This window comes from Polyergus mexicanus, unplaced genomic scaffold (assembly GCF_030449975.1).
Source record: "Polyergus mexicanus isolate NDT 795.1 unplaced genomic scaffold, iyPolMexi1.0 SCAF_18, whole genome shotgun sequence".
NCBI lineage: Eukaryota > Metazoa > Arthropoda > Insecta > Hymenoptera > Formicidae > Polyergus > Polyergus mexicanus.
Window position 1 is genome coordinate 160,746 of NW_027223338.1, and position 23,106 is coordinate 183,851.

Consider the following 23,106-nt stretch of genomic DNA (forward strand, 5'->3'; position numbering starts at 1 on the left):
ACACGGTAAAAAAAGAAGAATCGTATGAAAAAAGAAAAAGAGAGATCAAATACTTTTGCTTTTTATTTATTAAATGTATTGCCGTACTTAAGCGCCGACACTCGCGAAGGTAAAAGAGAGAGTTAAATTTCGATTCGTCGCGATATCTAAAAAATGCAAAGTTGATTAAGGTATATACGGGATGTCTCAAAACCATCGGATATCCTTTTAATGACAGATTCTCTGGCCAATTTGAAGATGATTTTTTTTTTTTTTTTTTTTTTTTTTTTATGAGAATATCGAGAAAAATCATCATTTCTCACAATTTTTTTTCCATTATACATCTTTATAAATAAGACTCGAATTAAAACTGCCAAAGTAAATTCCAATTTCTAAAATTAGATAAAGAATAATTTAAGTAATTAAAGAGTAAGTAATTTTGTTAATTTTTTAACTCGACAAAGTTTAGTTTGACGAAAAATCCTTCTCTTTCAATCACTCATAATTCAGAAGTTATCGATTTCTCGATATTTTTATTAAGGAAAAATCGTCTGCAATCGATCTAAAACTTGTCAGCTATTAGAAGAACATCCGGTGGTTTTGAGACACACCGTATAAACTTAATGTCGCTCGATTTCAATGACGCATTCCCGACTCTGAATGCCAGACAAATGTCAGTTGCCGTGCTTGTCTCGGAAAAAAAATCTGAGATAGCGAGATAACTATGTAATTCGCATAACAGATTCCGCGCGCGCGCGCGCGCGCGACGATACGCGTGTGCCTAGCGATCGATCGGAGCATCGACCGTCGCGAATACTTTAAAAATAGAACTCGGATGCAATCATCTTGCTCTCTGTTAACTCGCAAATTATTTCATCGGCTTGTTTATTACGATAAATATCGATCTATTTGTCATTTGCTCTCTTATCGAAATATTATCTCAGCTTACTTGCACACGAGTAAGGTATAATCGGAGTCAATGTAGCTGAGATACGTTCTCCTTCTTTTAATAAGTAATTGCTAACACATTTATTCTTAGATAAGATGTGAAAAAACCAGTAAATTAATGTCTTCTCGATAGAATATTGATACTCTTTTAACTTTGATTCGATGTATTATTAAATCTGTGAAAAAATTCGGCATGGAAGTTTCTGTACGTATTACGATACTGAACAGAGGTCCCATATTTATGGAATTAGATAGGGAATCCAATTTTTATTATTATTATTATTATTATTATTAATCTAAATTTTATTGACAGCTATTAAATTCCTACAATAGAAAAAATAAATAAAAATATATAAAAATTTCTTTATTTACCGCTACCGACGTATCGAGTTCCTCGTATTTAGATATCTCCACCATAAATTTTATATGAAGCCTATATAAAGCACGATTGTTAAAAATAAAAAATGTCTATTCCTATTATCTTAAAATCTGATTTTATCTCTATAAGGAAGATAAAATCAGAGTTTGTCATTCGGAATGTTTAATCGATTTCTTTTGCCTCTTTCTGATTAATCCAGAGCTTCGGGAAAAATTAAATATCGATCAATACTATAATTCCATCGTAAATTTCTATCTAGGCAAAGCAATATTAAAATATTTCCCTAAATTGTAATGTGAAATAAAAATGAGAAAAAATTTTTCTGGGTAAACATTAGAGAGGGGAAACAGTTGCTGGGTGATCTGAATTTTTATAGATTTCCAAAGCACGGAATCTACGATTCCTTTAAGAAAAATCTGACTCGATTGAAAAGTTAAATTCCAGAAACTTTTCTACTCACAGCTACATCTCCGATATTTTAATACCAACTATACTATTGAAGAGTAAACTTGCTTATCGCGGGAGAGATCATTTCCGGCTTTTTTTTCTGCTCCTTGGACGCGCGTCGTCGATTCGCTGTTTCAAACAGATATAACATTATTGAAGCGAGCTATCTGTAGATGCGCCGACAACACAACTCATACAGATATATATGCACCCGGAAACACGCAAATATCACCGTTCCGAATGCAGGACAGGTTGCATAAGAGAGTATACGCGATAGCGGCTAATAATCGCGCGAACCGCCGTCGCGCGGTTCCAAGTTATTTCACGCTCCGTCGAATCGCGCGCTTTATTATGACGAAAATTACGCGTTTGCGCTTTACGATTAATAATTTTTACGAATACTCCAGACTATAAATAATATGTATCGCGCATTCGGCCAAAATAATCTCGCGTCAAATTTCGCCTCCTTCCCTGCCCCCACCTAGCCGCGAGTCCATCACCTTAAAATGACAGACGTTCCTAAGACGAGCCCCGGTGTTAAAACGACGCGCAAACGTTGATGTTCTAACTAACGGGCATCGAAGCATCGAAGTGGATCCAAGAGGATCTTTCCATGAAATTTCGACGTTTCTTTAAATTCTCGAAATCGCGAAAGTCCTTGACCGATATTTTTGCAAACTATAAACATACCTGTGTAAATATATACATATATACGGCTATGTCGATAGAAAAATGTCACCGTTTTATAATCTGTTTTTTTTTTTTCTTTCTTTCTCTTTCTCTGTTTACGAATCGAACTGCTCGATATATCTCTCGTATAATCGAAGAGAAACTGGTTGGTTGTTTCTGGCGTGTCGCGAGTGAAACGCATGTAAGCGAACCCTATTGAAATTCGGTTCACTTCGCGAAAAGAAAGGACATAAGCGTGGATATCAGGTATGATTATTCGCGCGGCAACGCGATAAATGTTGAATTTGCCGCGAGGCGCGAATAAATGTTAAAATTATAATGCGAATAAATGATAAATATTCGTAAAAGAAACATTAATTTCGACAATAGACGTAGCATCGTGGCGCTAACGAAAAGCAAAGATGTGTTTCGTCTCTCTCCCTCTCTAGCGAAGTACAAACTGTACGAAAGTGTTGCAAAGTGAGAGAATATTGCATTTTGTTATCGTTACAGCAATGTTGGAATTACTTTCATCGTGTTAAATAATATTCTCGTCGCGTGTGTGTTCGCTTAAACTTTGTTGCAAAATCTCTCATTTCGTTTTCATGATATTAGATACCGAACGCAACACCGATAACAATTACAAGCACGCGCGCAGTATCAACATGCAAGACTAAAGACTTTACAACGGCTAATCATCGAGTCGGCGGCAATTAAGTAACGCGTAATGTAAGAATTCGTTTGTTTGTACTTAGTTTTATCACAGAAACGACGGTCAAGTAATCTCGTGCGATTTTGCGCGGTACAAACAACGATGTAATCACGTAAAAAAATATCACGAATAATTCTTTCTTTACTTAAACGCGACTTTCTTTGTATAATACACGCATTAACAAATGACTAATGTTCGCACCTGTAAAGATAACGTCTATCGTGAATAATTTCCAATCTACACGCGAAACGCTGGATGTGTATTATTTGTTTGTCTTTTGTCGCATTATTTATTTTGCCCCTGAAATAACGAAAAAAGAAATATAGCGCGTTTGCTGACATCAATCTTTTCTTTGATTATACTCTTTTGCGTAACATGACATGTCCAGCCAATTGGCGAACGTATAGTTTCACACCCCCCCCCCCCACACACACATATATATATATATAATGAAACGTAATATAAACGTAAATAAAGCTTGACGTTGATTGTTCTCCAAAGAAACTTTAAGAATCGCTTAAATAAAGATTCGGAAGAAAAAAAAATTTGATTCTTTCTCGAGGCAACGCAGACGGAATAAATATCTTTCTTATATAGGGTGAACGTAAACCGATGTTTGACGGGTGATTATGCGGGCGCTCCAAAAGAAGGAGGAGAAACGTATACTTCTTGTATAGCTATAGATACGGGCCAATTATTTTTTGGAACGCACAACATGGACACGGACGCCCGTATATGTATAGATACGCGCCGATCGAGAGCGAGGTCGAGATAAGCTGGAACAAGTGCGCGCGACGAAAGAAAAGCGAGGCGCGGGTAATGAGGCACGCTTTTCCACGCGTATGTGGCTTATTAAATTGGCATCGCAATTCCGAGTTGAAATATACATGGATTATCCGCGTTGCGTTCGCGATAATCACAAAATGTCAAAATTAAAAACATAATGTTTATCACGAGAGAAAGAGAGATGGAAGAAATTAACGCGAGAAGAAAACATTCATGGCCATTTCTGGCCAATTTATTCCGACGAGGAGCCTCGATGATTGCGTGACTTTATCTTATCTCCAAAATTAAAGGGGAAAAAAAAAAAAAAAAAAAAAAATACATTGTATCGATCTCATGTCCATCGATCGAATCGATGGCGCGTAGCAACTTTCTCAGAGTCGATGCGCATCGATGGGTTTATCGAAAGCGCAAGTTATGATGGAGGAAAATCACTATGGTAACTTTAGATTTAGAAGCCCCTCTCGGATTCGATGCGCTCGAGAAAAAAGAGAGAAACAATAGTTTAAATCGACTTTAAGTAAGATTAGACTCTTGAGATTTGTCGAGTATCGAGTTGCGAAGCGAATCGCGATTATACACACGAGCATGCACGGACATAATAGACGCAATACGTATATCATCTTTGCCGAGACTAATGGTAAAATTACTACGAGATATTAATCGGTTACATTTTTCGAAAATGCGCGGCAAAGCTGATTTTACGTGTAAATTTTTGCGCACGCACCATCATTTACGCACCATCAGTTTCGCTTTTGCGAAACGAGTCCATCTTTATCAGTGCATGCGCACAGATTACCTTTGACCCCGATTACTCCCTATCGTTCACCTTTCGGTTGTATAAAACGGACGTTGCAAAAATAAGTCGGTCGCTTCAACGAAAGATATAAATATTAAAAAAGAAATGTATCTTTATAGGAAGAAGAAAAGTTTTGTATATGTATACGATTATTTTTATTATATTAAATGTCCCCCCTCTTGAGAAAAATTAATATGAACAATTTGCGCGATTTTGAACGATGTTAAACATTTTAGCGCGATACTTTATAAAAAGAAAAAGCGATAATATTTCTCAATGCATTTTTGTCTATTCGTTCCATCTTAAAAATAAATGAATATTACTGTGACGGAAGAGATATATCGAGTATAGCGAGATACTACGCGTAAAAAGCAAAGGTCTGAAAGTAAAAAAAAATCTGTATCGGAATATTTTCTTGACCAAACAAAAGGCGTCAAGATCTTTCCGCGTGAATCGATACAATCGTATAATGATACAATTTTCCCAATAAGACCTTACTTTCTCGTAAATCATGTTGAATTCGCGGCGTTCCCGTTTTTACGACGGCCGGATTTAATTAGGATCAACGAAATATTTCTCGGTGAATGTATATTTTTGTTTTTTCTTTTTCTTCGCGGCGCGCCGCAAGCGAACCGAGGCGAGTGGAGGCGAATCGAGGCGAGTCGAGTCGAGAGAGTTTCTAACGAGTTTCACCGATCGGCGCGCGAGAAAGATTTATATCACGAGTATCTTTCTCAGAGTATTATGACACGCGCGAGAGAACGTTAGACGGGACGGATTGATAAAAAAATTGAACGATCGATGGGTCGATGGTGCGTTTCGCGACTAGTTTCGCGAATGAACTTATCAAGAGCCGTTGGAGCGAAACGCCGTATCGTTGATCATTCTCGCCGTTCGCCCCGTAATCGCCGATCGAGAGGTTAATGGAACGGGGATTTAGCAACTTTGGATAAGGAGCCAAAGAGTTTCGAGATTCGATCCGATCTCGATCCTTTGCGACAATTAAGCCTCGTACAAAGAGAAAGAAATGTAGCATATGTATCATTTTATTTTATTTTTCACAATCCCTCATTTCTCAGAATGAGCACAAAGAAGAAACGTTGTCGCGGATGTCGCGGATAATTAATCGAAATGTTTTCTGTTGACCGAATAAATTTGCCGATGCAGCGCACTTGTGTAGATGCAGATCTCGTATTAAGACATCGTCCCGTATCTCTTATATCGCTTCCGCGCAGCCGCTTCGCCGCCAAATATTTGCGCCCGTCTTTCCTCCTCTCTCTCTCTCTCTCTCTCTCTCTCTCTCTCTCTCTCTCTCTCTCTCTCTCAATCTCTTTCTCTCGACGCTCGCGCACGTGTGTAAATAAGTTACAGATGCGCGGGTGTGTGTTAACAAGTGTGTCGTAATCGGCAAGGTCGCGCCGTCAAACGCTGATGTTGACGCTGACGCGGCTACGTTGCTTTTTTTAACGACGAAGATGACGACGGCGGGAGAGGACGAAAGATGCGTGGTCCGGAAAGACGACCAATCAATCAGCCTGTGTAACGTATTGTTTTGTCTTATATGTTTTAATTAATCGCGCGGCTCTTCCTCCATTCTCGCGACATCGGTTGCATCTCGCGATCACACTTACGCAATTTTTGCTCATATACATATGTATACAGCGCACAGTATTTTATAGATTTCGGTTCGGATGAGTTAAATAATATGAAAGGTAGGATACTGCGGAAATTGTGATTGGAAAAGGAATTGATAATAAAAAATAGGAAAAGAAAGTAGAGAGATGTGAAAAGAAAATAAAAGAAAATGGAATAAATAAGCTAGTCCTATAGCTAGTCTTAGAATCGTAAAGCTAGCGCCAGACTATGCGCGTATTCGTAATTCGCGATTCGTGAACGGTATAAAGAAATGTGATTGGTTGAATTTGACGAATCATCCATCCACACTATTCACGAATTATAAACGAATCGCGAATACGCGCATAGTCTGGCGCTAGCTTTACAGATATGAAAGTGTATGCGTGGATAAGGTGAATTTGTAAACCGAGTCCACTTGTTGGCTATATGGCTAAAGTTAAATAAAGTATATGTAGATTCCGGTTCGATCTTTATGATTCCAGTCTGCTTCAAGTATGGAAAGAAAAATATTTACGCTAAAATATCAATTCGTCGATTCAAAGGACCGATCCCGAAACCGTCTTTCGTGTCTCCATGTATATAAAAATTTATATACACACACATATACTAATTTATCTTTATAGGAAAGAGAGAAAAGGTTTAAACAATTATCAAATTCATTATCAAATGCTCTTCTTTTCAGAAAAAATTTCGCGGTGCATTATCTTAAAGCGAAAGAGAATTATATATAATCTCTATTGGTTTATATAATTTTTTAAAGGGCAAAGTATTGTACTTTATTACTTAAATTTTTTTTAATAATTAGTTTTCTATTCCTTCCATCTTTAATAAATAATATTTTCCCAGAGAAATATAATATATGCCGATAAGTAAAAGAGATTTTACACTGGAGTCTTTTCTCTTGGCGATGTTTTCTTAAAAAGAAAAATGTTACATTATCAAAATTCATGGAATTATATTTTAATCTTACAAGTAATTCAGTCTATCTTCTTTAGATCGATTTTGATATAAAAAGACACGTCTTTTAGTACATTTTATATAAAATGACATATGAAAAAGATAATCTTAATGAACAATTGTATACGTATGCAAGATAGAATCATCAAACGTCAAACTGTATTCTTCTCAAAATCGCGCAAGTTATTTAAAAGTTTGTATATGAAAGGGATTATATTTGAAAAGATTATATCTATGGCATATTTCGTTGATATTTTCTGCATACTTTAGCATACATTATACGTATTAAAAACCGAATAGAGAAAAAGATATGACACAAACTTCCTTTAAATATTCCTATTTCCGTTATTAAGCGGGCAAGTATCGTCGATATACGACGTAGGAGTCACTTTCCCTCGCTTTCGTCGATTTCGTAACGTGACAACGAACCGCCGAGCGTCTCTTTACTTGACGCACATGACGCACATGACGTACGATCGCTATTATCGTGTCGAATAATTGGCCGCGCGAGACGCTCGCGGAACACAAAAGCGGCTCGGCCTCGTTGTTCGCGGATCCATCGCGCATTTGTCGGTCGTAATTTTGTTGTCCGACACGTCTGCGGGGAGAGAGAAGAGGTCGTGTCGCATATACATCCGAGGTTCTCTCCGGACTAACTGTAAAACGGCGGTTCCGCTACAATCCGCGCAAAAAAGAACACGCGTCTCGGTGTCTCAGGCACAGGCACAGGCACAGGCACAGGCGCACAGGCACAGGCACAGGCACAGGCACAGGCACAGGCACAGGCACAGGCACAGGCACAGGCACAGGCACAGGCACAGGCACAGGCACAGGCACAGGCACAGGCACAGGCACAGGCACAGGCACAGGCACAGGCACAGGCACAGGCACAGGCACAGGCACAGGCACAGGCGCACAGGCACAGGCGCACAGGCACAGGCACAGGCACAGGCACAGGCACAGGCACAGGCACAGGCACAGGCACAGGCACAGGCACAGGCACAGGCACAGGCACAGGCACAGGCACAGGCACAGGCACAGGCACAGGCACAGGCACAGGCACAGGCACAGGCACAGGCACAAGCACAGGCACAGGCATAGGCATAGGCCTCACCAAGGTGATCGCACGGCCTTGTGTCACGTGTGCGTCCATTAGTGTCGCGCAGTATATAGGGTATGTAGAGTGCGTACATACGCACGCGTAGAACACACATACACGCGCGTATCCGCGCGACATGTGCGTTGGCGCATCTCTCACGCTCGCGAGATCGTTCTCCTCACGTGCATTCGCGGGCATTCCTTTCGTTATCGCCTCCTTTTATTCCACCGTGCCTCGTCCATCGGACGACTCGGGAGAGTCGCTTTAGAAAGGATTTTGCGCGTTCAAAGATTTTGCCGCGGCTAACTCGAGTAACTATACGGAGTGTCCGGAAAATCGGGGATAGGGAAGCGGGTGACGGGCTATTACACGTTTTAAGGCTCGTTCTTTTTCTTTCACCTTAATGAGATAATTTTCGAGATACAAAGTGTCGAATCGAGCAAACGAGACTCTATCGCGATTCCAATCCCCCTTCCATCTTCGGAAGACGATGATTGAAACCACGCGCCAAGTAAGACACCCGTTAGACCCGCGCGTTCTTACGCGAGGCCTAGTTTTTAGACTCCCACCCACGGTAGCCTCGACGAAAGTAGATTCCAGAAGAGAACGCGTATACCGTAACCAGTCTGTTCTATCATACATCTTGGCTACTATCTATGATCTACAGGGTGTACATACAGCGCGAAATTTGCCCAATTTAGAAAGATAAAAACATATTTTATCCACTTACGGATAAAAAATAATAGGTAAATCTGAACAATACAATATATTAATCTAATGAATATTATATTTTCTTTAAGCGCAATCTCGAGAATTTTTCAAAAAGGGTGCGAAAAAAAGGAAACACCAATTAAAGTCAATCAACGTGAAGCGAAATCCGCTGTATATCCGTATACCGTTAGTAACAGTAAAACAGTAAGAACCGTTATTCACTCTTACTTGCGATCATTCTACGATTCGATCGTTTGTCCGCGTCGCTTTCGCAACGCGCAAAAACCGCCGGTGTCTGGACGAAAGATGCCTGGCGGCGGGTCTCCGAGTGTCTCTCGGCACCGAAAAATTCAATTACGCCACCGATCTCTCAAATCGATCTGGATCGGATCGAGCATACATCCTCCTGAGCCCGGGTGCCCCGGGATGTGTGTCTTTAATGCCGCGAGAAAGGCACGGAGAAAGTGCGCACCTACTGCGCTCGATCGCTCCCGCGATTTAGAAATCGTGCGAGAGCGGACTTGGAGCGATTTCAACGTCGCGGATCGCGCGATTACGGCGCGATCGCTGAATGAATGAAGGAAAGAAAGAAAAGGGAAAAAAGAATGAAAAGAGGAATTTAGCGACGAAACGAAAGGAAGCGCGATATCTCTTGCTTCGAAACGAGGAACGCGCGCGTTCGATTTTAAGTGCTCGACGTGACGGAAAATTATTTATCGTACAAAGTATCTTGCGCCCGAGTATTTTATACGCCCAGTATTACAGGACGCTTCGTAAAAGGCAATCTCCGTTGTGGAAAAAAAATTATCTTGATTTGAAAAGAAAAAAAGAAAAAAAAATAGTATCCTCGCGCAATCTTGTTCTATGTAGTTGCACGCGATTATATGAGAGCAAAGTTTTACCAGTGCGTGTCATATAACAGATTCGCAGAGAATTGAACATCAAAAATAAAATATGACAGATAAAAACGTCGTGCAAAGCGAATTTTTGAAAGCATTGATAGAAACTTTTGAAAAACTGTCTTACGATTATGTATTTTAATATTATTTATCAATGACATTTATCCTAAACCTTATTCTAAATACCTTTCCGTGGCGAACTGTCAACATTTTTCGCTTTACTCGTTGTAAAGCGTCCTGTATAATCTCGCTCCTCTTGTTCGAGAAACAAGAAAGGCGAAACAGATGCGCGTTATTCGAAATATGACGTAGACGCGTACAGAGTCGTTTGCAGACCCTTATCGCTCTAGGACAATAAAATTTTTATACAAGTATTTCTTTTTATGTAAGTCGTGCACATCGGTCGGGGCGTAAAATTCGCGATTCGCTTCGCGACTCATAGATAGAGATACATAACTATTGGTCGTACGATTTTTCGAATCACCCATTAAAATCCACCTTCAGTCGCGACTATATCTTTATAGGCAATCGAACGAAATGTTTTTATCCCTTCGAAAATGGGCAAATTTTTTATACTCCGTTCGCGTCAAGGGTGTTGAGAGAGACGCGTATTATAATAAGAAGAAAATGACGAAAAAATAAACGCTCGCGCGCACACGCACATATACACGCATACATATGTATATGTAATTCGAGCGGCAGAGAGAGAGACGGAAAATCGCTAACCATTTCTTCACTATTAATTAATTATATTCCCCGCCAAGACGAAGGAGTTACATTCCAGACGGCCGCGAGCGTTGCACTTTTCCCGCGTCTCGATATCGCTTTTACAAAACTAAACGAAATAAAACACCGACTCACTCACGATAAGTTAGGAGAGAGGGAATAACGCGGAGGAATTTGTATTATCAGTTAACACTGTTATAAAGTATTTCTCGTATCCGTATTTTATGTTAAAAATTTAAATAATCTTTTTTTATCGAAATTTATATCGGAAGAAGAAGATATTTTCTTCCCGAAGAGATTTGAAAATCAAAGATATAATGCCACGAAGAAGAAAGATACATTTCCGTATAAAGTAAAGTCCGTTTAAAATTGAGAAATATTTCTCTCTCTCCCTCTCTCTCTCCTCTTATTTTAATATATATATATATGTTTGGTTACTTTTAAAAATAATTCCCTCGGAAACTGCATTAATGTCTCCGTAGTTTTAACGACGATATCGCCGGATTCTCATCCGACTCGTAAAGTGTAGGAGGACGTATTCTATCTCCTAGATCACGAAATATCGTGATTGCGTTATATCGCGTACGGGCTCGCGAAAGAAATCACGCCTCGGTTATTATTCGCGCAGACTTTCCGGATCCAATCTTTCTGGATCGAAATGAGAAAAATAGCGTCGCGCGCGCCCGCGTGCACGCGCGGCAACACGCGTGCGCCCAGCGCCGTTCTCCGTTCGCTCGCCTTTACATCCGCGTTTGCGTGACCTTTCGCGTGAGCGTGCGAGCCGGAGAAAAATTCCTGCGGACCGGAATACATAAGTAGTCCAATTAACTCGCGGCAGACTGGATTTCTCCGACAGTGGGGTGAGGGGGAGGGAGAGAGGCAGACAAGACATACGCTAAAAATTAACACGGACGATTTCGTTAATAACCGAGTATCTCGCTATCGCGCGCATCAACGCGCGATAATTGTTCGATATCGTAAAATTAGTGAAAACAAAATCGGGGGAGAAAGGAGAAAAAGAAGGGAAGATATTGAGAGGAGAGAAGGGAGTAGTGACATAAACATCGTATGATTTTTCGTTCGAAAAAATACGTGAATATTATCGTTCGCGCGTGAATGTTGGAGGCAAACTTATTTTGCACCGATTATTTTTTAATTGAGAAACGAATGGAGCGAGTCGCGCCGATGCGCCTACCGTTCTTCGGGTTCGTCGTTCGTCTCTCAACGACATTCTCGCGCCAGAATCCGGGTGAAAGGAGCATTTTCGCGCTTGACGCGCCGCAGCAGGCAAGAAGACGTTGAAAATCCTCGCGCGCCGGCTGGATGGCGATTATTCTCGCGAACGATATCGCGAAAATCTCAAAGCAAGATCTGACACGCGACGACGAGACGCTCTGTATTTTTTTTCAATGGGATCGGCGTAACTTTCGGAGAGTAACTTTGATTTCTTTCCTCTCTCCCGCACTAGTCTAGCGCCAAGGTCGACCGGGGATCAACCTAATTTAGCTCGCGATACTAGAAAGCGATAAAATTCGTTAAACGAAAGGAGAATTGGCGATTTCCTTTCTTTACCCCTCTCTCGCCGCTGACTTCGACCTGGATCGTTCGAGAGAAATTCCGCCCGAGGCGAGGGCGGATTCCCGTCGACTTAATGGAACTCTTATTCCTCGTTTTCGGCTCCGCGTCGCATATCGATTCGGCGATAATTTAAGGCTACATACCGAGTGTCCATGATGAATGATACGTATGATTCGAGAATGAGTAGCTCTTTTGAATTTTAAGATTAAACGGCGGCGAACCATATTGTCTATCGTGCTCTTTAATCTATGAATGTTTATTAAACACATTGCAAAGTAATTACAAGCAAATTTCTTATCCACATAAAGTAAGACGTGAAAAGAATCAATTTTTTTATATATTACTTAACTAATGATCCCATAGATATCCCAACAACGTCTAAAATATCATAATATGCTAGTCGATAAAAAAGATTATTTTGAAATGGAAATTTCTCGATAGTTCTTTAAGAATTTTTTTAGGTTGCCATGGATGAGGCGTAACGAGTATAAAGCGTAAAGCGAAGAAACCGGTCTTTTATAACCGCGCTCAAGTTAAATAAGATCGAGCGATCTTTCTCTCAGTCGCTTTTAAAGATCCTTCAGTTACCAAGGAGACATCGATCATAAGGTATTACAAAAAAAATGATTGCTGCTATAAATATTGTTGTGTTAAGAGATTACAGTTTCAAAGACCATATATATCTCTGTATATTTTTTTGTCCGAGTCGCAGGAGAAAGAAGAGACTAATCGATGATATTTAAAAGGATATGATATCTTAAATGCTCTTAAATTCCCGATCGATCATAATACAAATTGCGATTATTCACCTCTACTGTGTACGCGCTGTTATTTTAACACACAAAATGTCGAGGTGAATATAATACGATCATGTTATATTGCCTATTCGTGTCAAGAGCGTTTAGCTTTGGAAGCTGAACAGTCTTAGTTAATATAGGGTGTTTCAGGCTGACGCGAAAGTAGATGTAAAAATAATATTTTTTCGCCGTCAAATTTAGCCTCGATCCTCGTTATCGAAAATGGCGAAACGTTAACAGCTTGTAAACTAGAAATAAGAAGCTATGGAACAAAGTGTTTTTCACGAATGAAATTTTGTGAGTGAGAAAATGAAATACAATCGAGCCAAAAAGAATTTTATTTCAACAGAGAGTTTGAATTTGCGCGATTTAAATCGCCAAAATATGGATACGACGGCATCGTTACTCTCGAGAGAATCGATCGAAAACCTTATGTTATACATTTTTCCTCAAGTTTCCAGACATCTGGTACAAGTTACAGTATGTCGGCAAGATGCTTTTAGTGGGCCGAACATTGTCCCGGGACATTGCAATGAGAATACGAGGCGAGCACTTGTGCAGCAACGCCGAGCATGCGGAGAAAAGTAGGTGTGTGTGTGTGTGTGTGTGTGTGTATCAATGTGTTTTCAGTTGAATTCTCACCGAATCGGAGAAGTGCAGTCTCGTGTCTTTCACGTGTCGTTAATCTCGATATCAATCAAACGGACCAATTACGATTAATCAAGCAACATCGAGAAATTCAAAACGCTGTCGCTTTATAGTAAGTACAAGTGAGAGTAGAAAAAATCCGAATTAATTACGTGTCGATCAAAGAAGTCTTTCATTAATAAAACAAAAGAATTCTCCAGTTAATCTACAGTCTTTAGAGATTAATTCGGAGAGATTCGTTCTTTTATGAAAAACTCGTATTGGCACGAGAGCGATAGGAAAAATAATAAACTATGTACACGCACCTGTCTCTCGACGATATCAAGGATATGCAGGATGTTTCAGAAATAGGGGAATTTTAAGAGCGTATTTTACTGATCGTAAGAATGAGAAAAGACATATGAAAATGTGAGAAAAGATTCCTTTTCAAATTAAATACTTTTTAGAACAAAATATATATATTTTCTCGACAGAGTTTCGCAAGAATCCTTTATTAAAGAAATTGCTGGAAATGATTTCCTTCCGCGACAATGTATGCCTCGCATCGAGGTCTGTCAAAAATTTTCAAAGTACTTGGAATTTAGTAAGACGTAATAACAGTCCAAGTGCTTTCGCAGTAGTAATACGAATAAACGCGAGAATCTTGGAATGTCTCTATAAATAAAAATCCAGAAGATATAAATCTGGGGAATGTGAAATTGATCCTCCTCTGCCAATCACCGATTTGAGCAAAATTATTATTAAGAATTAACTTCTTAAAGAAAATTTATCTAAAAAATAAAAATAAAAAAAAAAATAAAAAAAAGAAGCGTTTCTGGATTTTTACACTCTTTCTCTATCTTTTCTCATTCTTTTAACGAATACAATATGATCCCCAAATTTGGCTATTTCTGTCTGAAATATGGGTATATGTGTGCGTTATACAATATATACATAATATCGTATTATCAGTTATTATGTATCGTCTATTTTGTACTTGACATGTATCGCGATGTGAATTTCTAATGAGATATATCAATTTGACCAAATGGCACAAGAGCGTGTTATCTTACCGTTCGATTACCGTGTTACGTCACGAAGATACAGTACGCATTTACGATGTGTGTGTGTGTGTGTGTGTGTGTGTGTGTGTGTGTGTGTTTGTTTGTATGTGGGTCACAATGATTCTACGAGCGACATGATCGTTACGGACGTTAATCGCATGTGCGGTTCATCATTCGTTCGTTAGTTCTGACGTAAGAACGCATTGTTCTCACCTAGCGTAACTCGCGTAGAGAGCTAACGTAAAATACATACCCGTGTACATTTTCCCCCATTTGTGTCGGAGCGCGGAGCGAAAGGCAGGAAAAACAAGAACGCGAGACTGAGATGGAGAAAAGAAGAAGAAGAAGAAGAAAAGGATCTCCGCGCGCGCTTACCAGGTGAGAGAAGGTGAAGGTGGCTCTCTCGCACCGCTGTACAAATGTGGAAGAAGGTAGCGGCGTGGAAAACGGGCCTTGACCGATACGTGATCATCAGCTATGGACAACGAGCCATCGACGGACGTACTCGATTGATTCAGCCGAGCAGGAATGTCCCTGGTCAATACCGTTATGTCGCGAGTCTCGCGAAATGAACCGTCTGTTTGTCCATCGATGGCGATCGAAGGAAGGAAGCGCGACGAAAGTGTTCCGGTTGGGAAGCGAAATCCTAATCGATCGACCTGGCTGCCGATGTTGTTTGTCGGTCGTTTCATCCGCCAAAAATGTCACAACAGCATCGTAAACGGAGACGTGGTCTGACGTTTGCTGATTTCTCGTAATCGGTGCACCGTATGTACGTACGGTTCGTAAAAAAACTTAACGACTTTAAAAATCGGCCTAATTTAAGATCATCAGAAACCGGTTCGGAGGAGAAGCCGAAGAAAAAACTCTGATAGATATGGATGGCAATAACCTCAAGTACGCATTTTACATTCTAGGAGAGGAACGATGATTCTTGTGTGTATATTCTACTCTATTATATAGAGTGTTCAAAACTTAACGGATATTTTTTCAATTAACTTCTAAATTATTTCTTTTCTTAATAAAAATATCGATGGGAATATTCCACTATTTATTGCACTCCTTCAACTTTAATTTTACACATCTTTGCAATTAAATCTTAAATAAATTTCTATTAAAGTTATTTTTGAAATTTACTGAAAAAAGATTCGTGACATATTTTTTCTCTTAAAAGTTCGTCTCCTCATTAGTTAAAAACTTTCTTGTTACTTAATCATTTAGTCGGAATTCATAAATGTCTCGACATTTTCACTAAGGAAAAGATCGATTTCAAATCGGCTAATGAGAATCTGTCTCGCAATATCTCGTAGATAATTATTACTTTTCGGAGTATTTATGAAATATTCCATGTAAAAAATAGAAAACATGGATGGAGAAGAGGTGCGCGATACATTTTAATAGCCGATATAATAATATATTTGCAATGACGATAAGCGCGCAACAGGTCCCCGCACATTTCACGGAAATCGCGCGGTTGCATAACGCCAAGTGTCACGCTTCCTTGATGATGTTAAGGAAAAAACAAGGAAAAGAAAAAAATGATAAATATCGTCCGTCGAAAGGAAGAGTCTTCTAATGAAACCAACGACTCCGAGCCAGCGTGTCGTACGATAAGAATTACGAGATCGGAGAATACTCTCGATACACGCTCGGGAGGATCAGATTCTTGTTGATCGAGGGAGTAAGGAGAAACCAATTGCACCTCTCTCTCGTTGTCTTTTACTTTTTTTTTCGGACCAGTTTTTGTGCCGAGGAAGGTTTTCCATTTTTCGGCCGGGTAATCGGCCGGGCGCGTTCGGAACGAGAGAGAGAGAGAGAGAGAGAGAGAGAGAGAGAGAGAGAGAGCAGGTGGAAGAGCGGTTCTGGAGCAGAAACTGGTTTGGTGGGAGCCGCGAGGCGGCTGGTACCCTCGGTACACCGTTGGTAAGCCCATGGCACGTTGTCGCGAGATGTATATTCATTTGCGAGTGGCGGGAGTCCCCGAGGGAAGCCGGTGGGGCCTCCTCGCGCCGACAAGTGATCGTTTACAGTTATAGTCAGTCCGCATCGGGCACTCGGCCGGCCCTGACCGTATCCGTGCACGTATACACGCTGATAAGGTTCCTCGTTTTCTTTGGCTTTTTTTGGATACGCGTGCGCGTCGTCGAAAAATTTCTCTCTCTCCCTCTCTCTTTTTTTTTGGGGGGGGGACGGACGGACGAGTCTCTCTTTCTGAAAATCGAGTGCCAAATAACAGTGTGATTCGGGCCTTTCCTCCGATTCCCTTTCTCAGACATCTTTTTAAATTTTCTTATCGCGTCGTCGAGCGTCATCGTCGACCTAACGAGACGATGAAATCGCTTTAGAGTTTGAACTCGACAGCAGTGACGACAGTGATTGACAGGACGTTATTAAATATCCGTTGAAAGTATCGTAAGGCTTCGAGCAGTGATTTAGTGGCCAAGATCAATGAGTGTCGTGTGAAAGGAAAAGTGCGAGACGCGAGTTTGCGTTCGGCGGCTGCGAAAAACGCGCTGACGCTGCGTGCATTCGTCGCGCTTTACGCACGAAGCACACTGATGGAGAATAATCGTCCGACGAGGTAAATTAACCCTCATTTCTAACTCTCGACGCAAAATATTGAATAGTGACGAGCGAGGGGATTTAACATGCGTGTCTGCATCTTTTTCGCGCTCGGAATGCAGCCAGGAATTTACGATCCGGAACTGTAATGTTTTTAACGGTATCGCGTTTCTCTCTCTCTCTCTCTCTCTCTCTCTCTCTCTCTCTCTCTCTCTCTCCGCATAATCGAAGAATATTTTCAAACTATATATATCGTACACGCATTTTGTAATATTTTTGCTAAAGCTATACCGTCAAAGAAAAACTGGTTTTTTAAAAATGTGAAATACGTATTGTAAAAACAAATTTTTCTCTGCAATTCCAGCGTAATTAAATCTGTAAATACTTATTACTTGCAAGAGAGAGAGAAAGAGAAAGAACTCGTGTTCTCTTCCGATAATGTTCGAATCGTTTTTAAATTCAAAGAAAACTCAAAAGAGAAATTACTTAGATAGCTTTGATACGGCGAAGCAGCGTGACGGATACCCGGTACCCGGCGATAAATCACAACGTGGCATTCGAAGGTTATCGTGTGACGTTAATTACTTATCGGAGATCGTTCGATTATGCAGACATCGCGCGTTTTAATATTGAAATCGCTTGCGAAATGTACGTAACGTCGAAATTTTTGGAAAAAAAATGAAAATTCAAATTCAATTTTCTACGATTGTTTACATGTCGCCCTTGACACTTTATCCGATAAGCGAGTACTTTTCATTTCTCGCCATGCGTCAAGTGTCCGCGCCGACTATATCACGCGTGCTGATAATAATAAATTAATGTTCGATAAATATGAATAAATATGATAACAATCAAAATAACGCAAGTCTATTTTCGAGTTTGGTTTCCGGCAAAAAACGCTTTCGATAAGGATGAAATTCCTATAATATTTATGTCGCGCCATATATGCATATATCACATGGAGTAGCACACGCACAGGAGCCTCAATAATATTACGATAGCTTATGGTGGCGACCGCAAGCGGTATCGGATACGAGCGCACTATTAAAAGATAGACGCGGTCAAACGACTTTGTCATCGTAACGCACGTGTACTCGTCAATTTTCCGATACGAATTCGTCGTTCGTAAATTATATTTCTTATCGACACGCGTGGCAAAAAAAAAAAAAATGGTATTTCGCCACTTTGTTTATAAGTATAGATAGATTTGTTATGCTCGCTGGCAATAATATATCGCTGGTATAATATGCGAACGTTAACAAAAGTACGCTTACGAGTCGAATGCACGTTGACCGCGAGTTTTCACTAATACTGACTGTGCATTCGCTTGGCGCACGTTTTTTAATAGCACATAGTTGTAATATGATCCTAAACGAATCACGTGTCTATCGATCATTGCCCTCTATTTTTTTTCCCGCGAGAATCTTCACACAAATTTTATACGAAATTAATTCGAAAATTGACGTATTAAATGTAAAGTTAAATATTTCGTGCGCGCGTACAATTGAGGCACATCTCTCGAAAATTTTCTTCAACAAGTATTAAAATATAAAGGAACACGCGTACACATAAGCTTTATCCTTTTTTTTAAGTATATTTTGGAATAAGAGAGCCTAGAAAAAAATTCATCATCGAATTATTGCAATCCTTCGAGACGCAAGCTTGAAAAAATCGAAAGTTTCCGATAATATCAAGTATTATGCAATTTTGCTGCATTACTCAATCTCACAGGCAGCCCTCTGTTGAGAACTCGCGTGCTTTTGCGTCAAGATTTGACGAAATCATAAATACTTTAAATGCCATAGTAGGAGAAAGTAGTAGAACAGTAAAAGCTATGTAGAGAAGTCTTGCTTCTCGCTTCCAGCGAGAGATTATCGATCTCAAGTCTAATTGAATTGATCCATTCTAATATGCATACGTAGACGCGATTAGGGAATTCTTGACATTGAAGAGCACACACAAAGCGGGAAAAATTATTCCGATATTCCGATATTCCGATTATTTTCGCTCGCGCGTGCGTATCATTCTTTCTCTCTTTCTTCTCTCTCGCTTCGCTCGGCTCTACAAAAGTCCGAATTTTTTGAAGAAACTATATCGGTCATGACTTATAATCTAGCGGTATTTCAGAATCACCGAGCGCGAGTAATTATATATTTAATATATTAATATAAATATCGGTAATGACGTATTCCGAAACTCTTTCTTCATTGCTTTCGATCGAATCGCACGTAATTGCGTTACACATTTTTTTTAAAACTGTGTTCAGCATAAATATCGCCGACTGCAACAATATTTTCTTTTCTTTATTTAATATTTTGAATTCTTATAAGATTTGACATTTTTTTTGTTTTTAAATCTTGTATATTATTGTGTTTTATTTTATATAAACTTGAATATCTTTAACAAACGCTTTAAGCATAATTTAACACTTATTTTATAATATTTCATTGAATAAATTTATTTACATGTAAAATATTATAAATTATTTTTATTAAGAATATATTCATCTTTTTAATAGCTTATTATAAATTTGCATATCTGTCCTTTTTTATTTTTAAAAAGAATAGAAAGAGAAAATCGTATCACATGTTTGCATAAGAAATGCTTCGCACCGCAACCAGTACGTTTCTTGTACGAAGATGATGCGATATGTTACAGAGAGACCGAGCTGTGATTTTGATGAGGATAATGCGAAGCCTGGATAGGCTATCGGGTAGCGACCAAGACTGCGGTGATAGGGAAATGTACATCGACCTGGACGACGCCTCCGTCGACTCGCTTACCGGGAAACGTAGTCGCCACCATGTCGTTGGCGCGGAGGTATTTCACACCCTTCTCTCTCTTCTTCTCTGTTTGCCTTTTGCGCGATACATCACTCGACGAGACTTTTGAATGTGTAAAAAAGGATTTTATTTAATTCGCGACGAAGGGAAAGATATTTTTTTCGCCTCTGTCGTATTTACAATCCAAATTTTTCCTACATACTTTCACACAAGTTTACAGCGCAGTACATAGCCGAAATCAATTAATTATGTTGATGCGAGTTTGAATGAATAGATAATATAAATCAGATATCCAGAGACTGCACGGGACAACATCTTATTATCGGCGATTGAGATTGAATAAATAATCCTTTTATCAGTGTCATGCAGCAAAAGAAATCACTAACGTTTTATCTATCGAGTTTTATCGCTCAGACAAACATCTGTGAAGCGCGTTGCTGCGTGAGGAGGGAGAGAATCAAATATATATATTTCATTACGTCAATGAAAAAATAGCTCGACAAAATCTCTTCATTTAGATTAGATTAGGAAGAAGCCATTACTTATGTAATACATTATCGCGAGTTAATTTAATGCTCTTTTTTACTTATACCGACATTATTCGAATATAGACGAGTTTCAACCATTATAATCAACGTATTTCTTTAAAGATACACTTTTGAATTTTTTAATGCATTTTTTAATCAAACAAATTATTGATCGTAACAACTGCCAAGAGAACTTTTATTATAATGAAATATTTATATTTTCTCTCTCTCTCTCTCTCTCTCTCTCTCTCAAGTGGCATATATATTTATGTTATATATTATAGAATATTATGTTACATAGTATTTCATATTATATTATATATTTTATTACAAAATTTAAAAAAGATATATGCGCATTATGACATATTTACAAGCATGATATTCTCTGTTCCAATTCTTTGTTTTCGAAAATAAATTGTTTCTTTCTAGAAAGTGGATATTCGTCCGTATTCATATGACGAGAGTATGCAATAATATATAAATATTATATATGGAAAAAAATCTATTCTCTGTCATAAAAATCGAATATATGTAAAAATAGGTGGGCGAGGAGAGCGACAGTAGCGGAAGCGAGAGGAGTCCGAAGCAGGCGAAGAGGAGAAACCGCGGTAGTGCACCACCGACCACGAGGAGACGGAAAAGCGGAATTTCCGCGCGTGAGAGGAACCTAAGGAGGCTCGAGAGTAACGAGAGAGAGAGGATGAGAATGCATTCGCTCAATGATGCTTTTGAGGTAACAATTCGTCGAAACAACTTTACTACAGAGTGATTAAATTGCAAATATAACGAGAATGAAAATAATATTTGATTAATTCTTATCGCATAAAACGTCGATCCCGCTAACAAATAAATATTAAACAAAAAAAAAAGAAAAAAAATATTCGCATCTAATAAAAAATATTTTGGCGAATATATCTTTCTCGTTGTAAAATAAATTCACTTCTCTCTATTTTAATATATTCTAATATCTAAAGAGAGACGATCCGTTTATCGATTCGATGGTCGTGTATTATTAGATGAAATGTTGTTGGTCGACGTTGAACGTTAATGCAAACGATAGCGAAGTGCAGAGAAATCGATTTGTGTATAGAGTATAGAAGATAAATGATGACAAGCTACGTCTGTACAAATCGATAGAGCCTGTTCGATAAGTCTGTCCATTCTATTGACCGATCATATAATAGCATCATTAAAAATCTATCAACTCTCTCTCTCTCTCTCTCTCTCTCTCTCTCTTCTTGCGCAGGATCATATTCGATTAGAAATTGCAATCCGGCACCGTATATAATATTTATCACGAATTTACGGCTCGATATAATAGATAGATCTTCGATTCACTTCTCTCATCGTAATTTCCAGCAATTACGCGAGGTAATACCACACGTGAAAATGGAGAGGAAGCTCAGCAAGATCGAAACGCTCACTCTGGCTAAAAATTATATAATGGCACTGACGAATGTCATATGTGAGATGCGCGGCGAGGAGCAACCGTATACGTGAGTATTCAATATTAAGCTAGTATTTTTCAAAACACGCGGTGAACAATAATTGCAAAATATTTGTTCGATATATATATCGAAGCCAAACCAACAAAATAAATAAAAAGATGAGAATATAAAAAGATTTCAACCGGATGTATGGAAATTTGTCGGGAATCTTTTTCCGCGGATTTTAATACAATTGAATATATTTTTAACAAAACAAAACAAAAACGCGTCTTCTTCAGGTTTGTCGATGGCGAATGCGGTTCTAGCAGCGGTGACAGTACCGGTCAATTAGAATTAAGCGGGGGCGAACAACCTGACGAATCATCGCCCGCATCAATCCACGAGACCAACAACAACAGTCTTCTTCACGAAGATCTGGAACGCAGGATTTAAGGAAATTGAATTTAATCGACATCTATCGAGACATGTGTTACATATACACATATACACACAGACTCTGTGATAAACTATCATATTAGTGCCTTCCGTAAGGACAGCAATCCGCGACGATTCACTCATTATCGCCATGGATCTTTGTAGATCGTTGTACGTTTTTGAAAAATTCCGCGCATAAAAATGATCAAAAATGATTCCACAGATACACGCAATGAAAAGAAACGCAAGATCAGATAGAAAGAAAAAAAAAACATGGAATAAATATAATAATAGAATATATATATAGAGAGAGAGAGAAAAAAAACAGAGAAAAAGAATACGTGTTTTAGATAATATATATATTTCAGAGTTAGCGCGTAATATATATATATATATATATATATATATATATATATATATATATATATATATATTTATATTAATATACAGGGTGAAACACTAAAGATATTACAGACTAATATTTCTGAAACTGAACGAGATATGAAATTCTTATTTTCCAATGACTCTTTGGTATCGAAGCGGGCATTCGATGCAAAAATGGA

At 39.0% G+C, this 23,106-nt stretch overlaps 2 protein-coding genes across 2 annotated transcripts in view; both read left to right on the forward strand.

Moving 5' to 3' along the window:
* LOC138941293 (protein cortex) overlaps positions 1-17,394 on the forward strand; it is a 35,716-nt gene extending 18,322 nt beyond the window's left edge. The window contains exons 9-10 of the mRNA XM_070310850.1: positions 8,026-8,426; positions 17,218-17,394. Coding sequence (XP_070166951.1) covers positions 8,026-8,426; positions 17,218-17,394 — 578 coding nt within the window. The remainder of the gene's footprint in view (positions 1-8,025; positions 8,427-17,217) is intronic.
* On the forward strand, positions 16,863-22,920 carry LOC138941129 (class A basic helix-loop-helix protein 15). The gene is made up of 5 exons (XM_070310507.1): positions 16,863-17,390; positions 20,030-20,191; positions 21,223-21,414; positions 22,041-22,177; positions 22,408-22,920. Exons 2-5 carry the CDS (start codon positions 20,051-20,053, stop codon positions 22,559-22,561), a joined length of 624 nt encoding a protein of 207 aa, XP_070166608.1. The 5' UTR covers positions 16,863-17,390; positions 20,030-20,050; the 3' UTR covers positions 22,562-22,920.
* Positions 22,921-23,106: the final 186 nt, after the last annotated feature.

Coding starts and splice junctions, on each gene's coding strand:
- LOC138941129 (XM_070310507.1), top strand. CDS start 20,051: ATGAGGATAATGCGAAGCCTGGATAGGCTATCGGGTAGCGACCAAGAC. Junction 20,192..21,222: donor ACCATGTCGTTGGCGCGGAG/GTATTTCACACC, acceptor ATGTAAAAATAG/GTGGGCGAGGAGAGCGACAG. Junction 22,178..22,407: donor GGCGAGGAGCAACCGTATAC/GTGAGTATTCAA, acceptor CGTCTTCTTCAG/GTTTGTCGATGGCGAATGCG.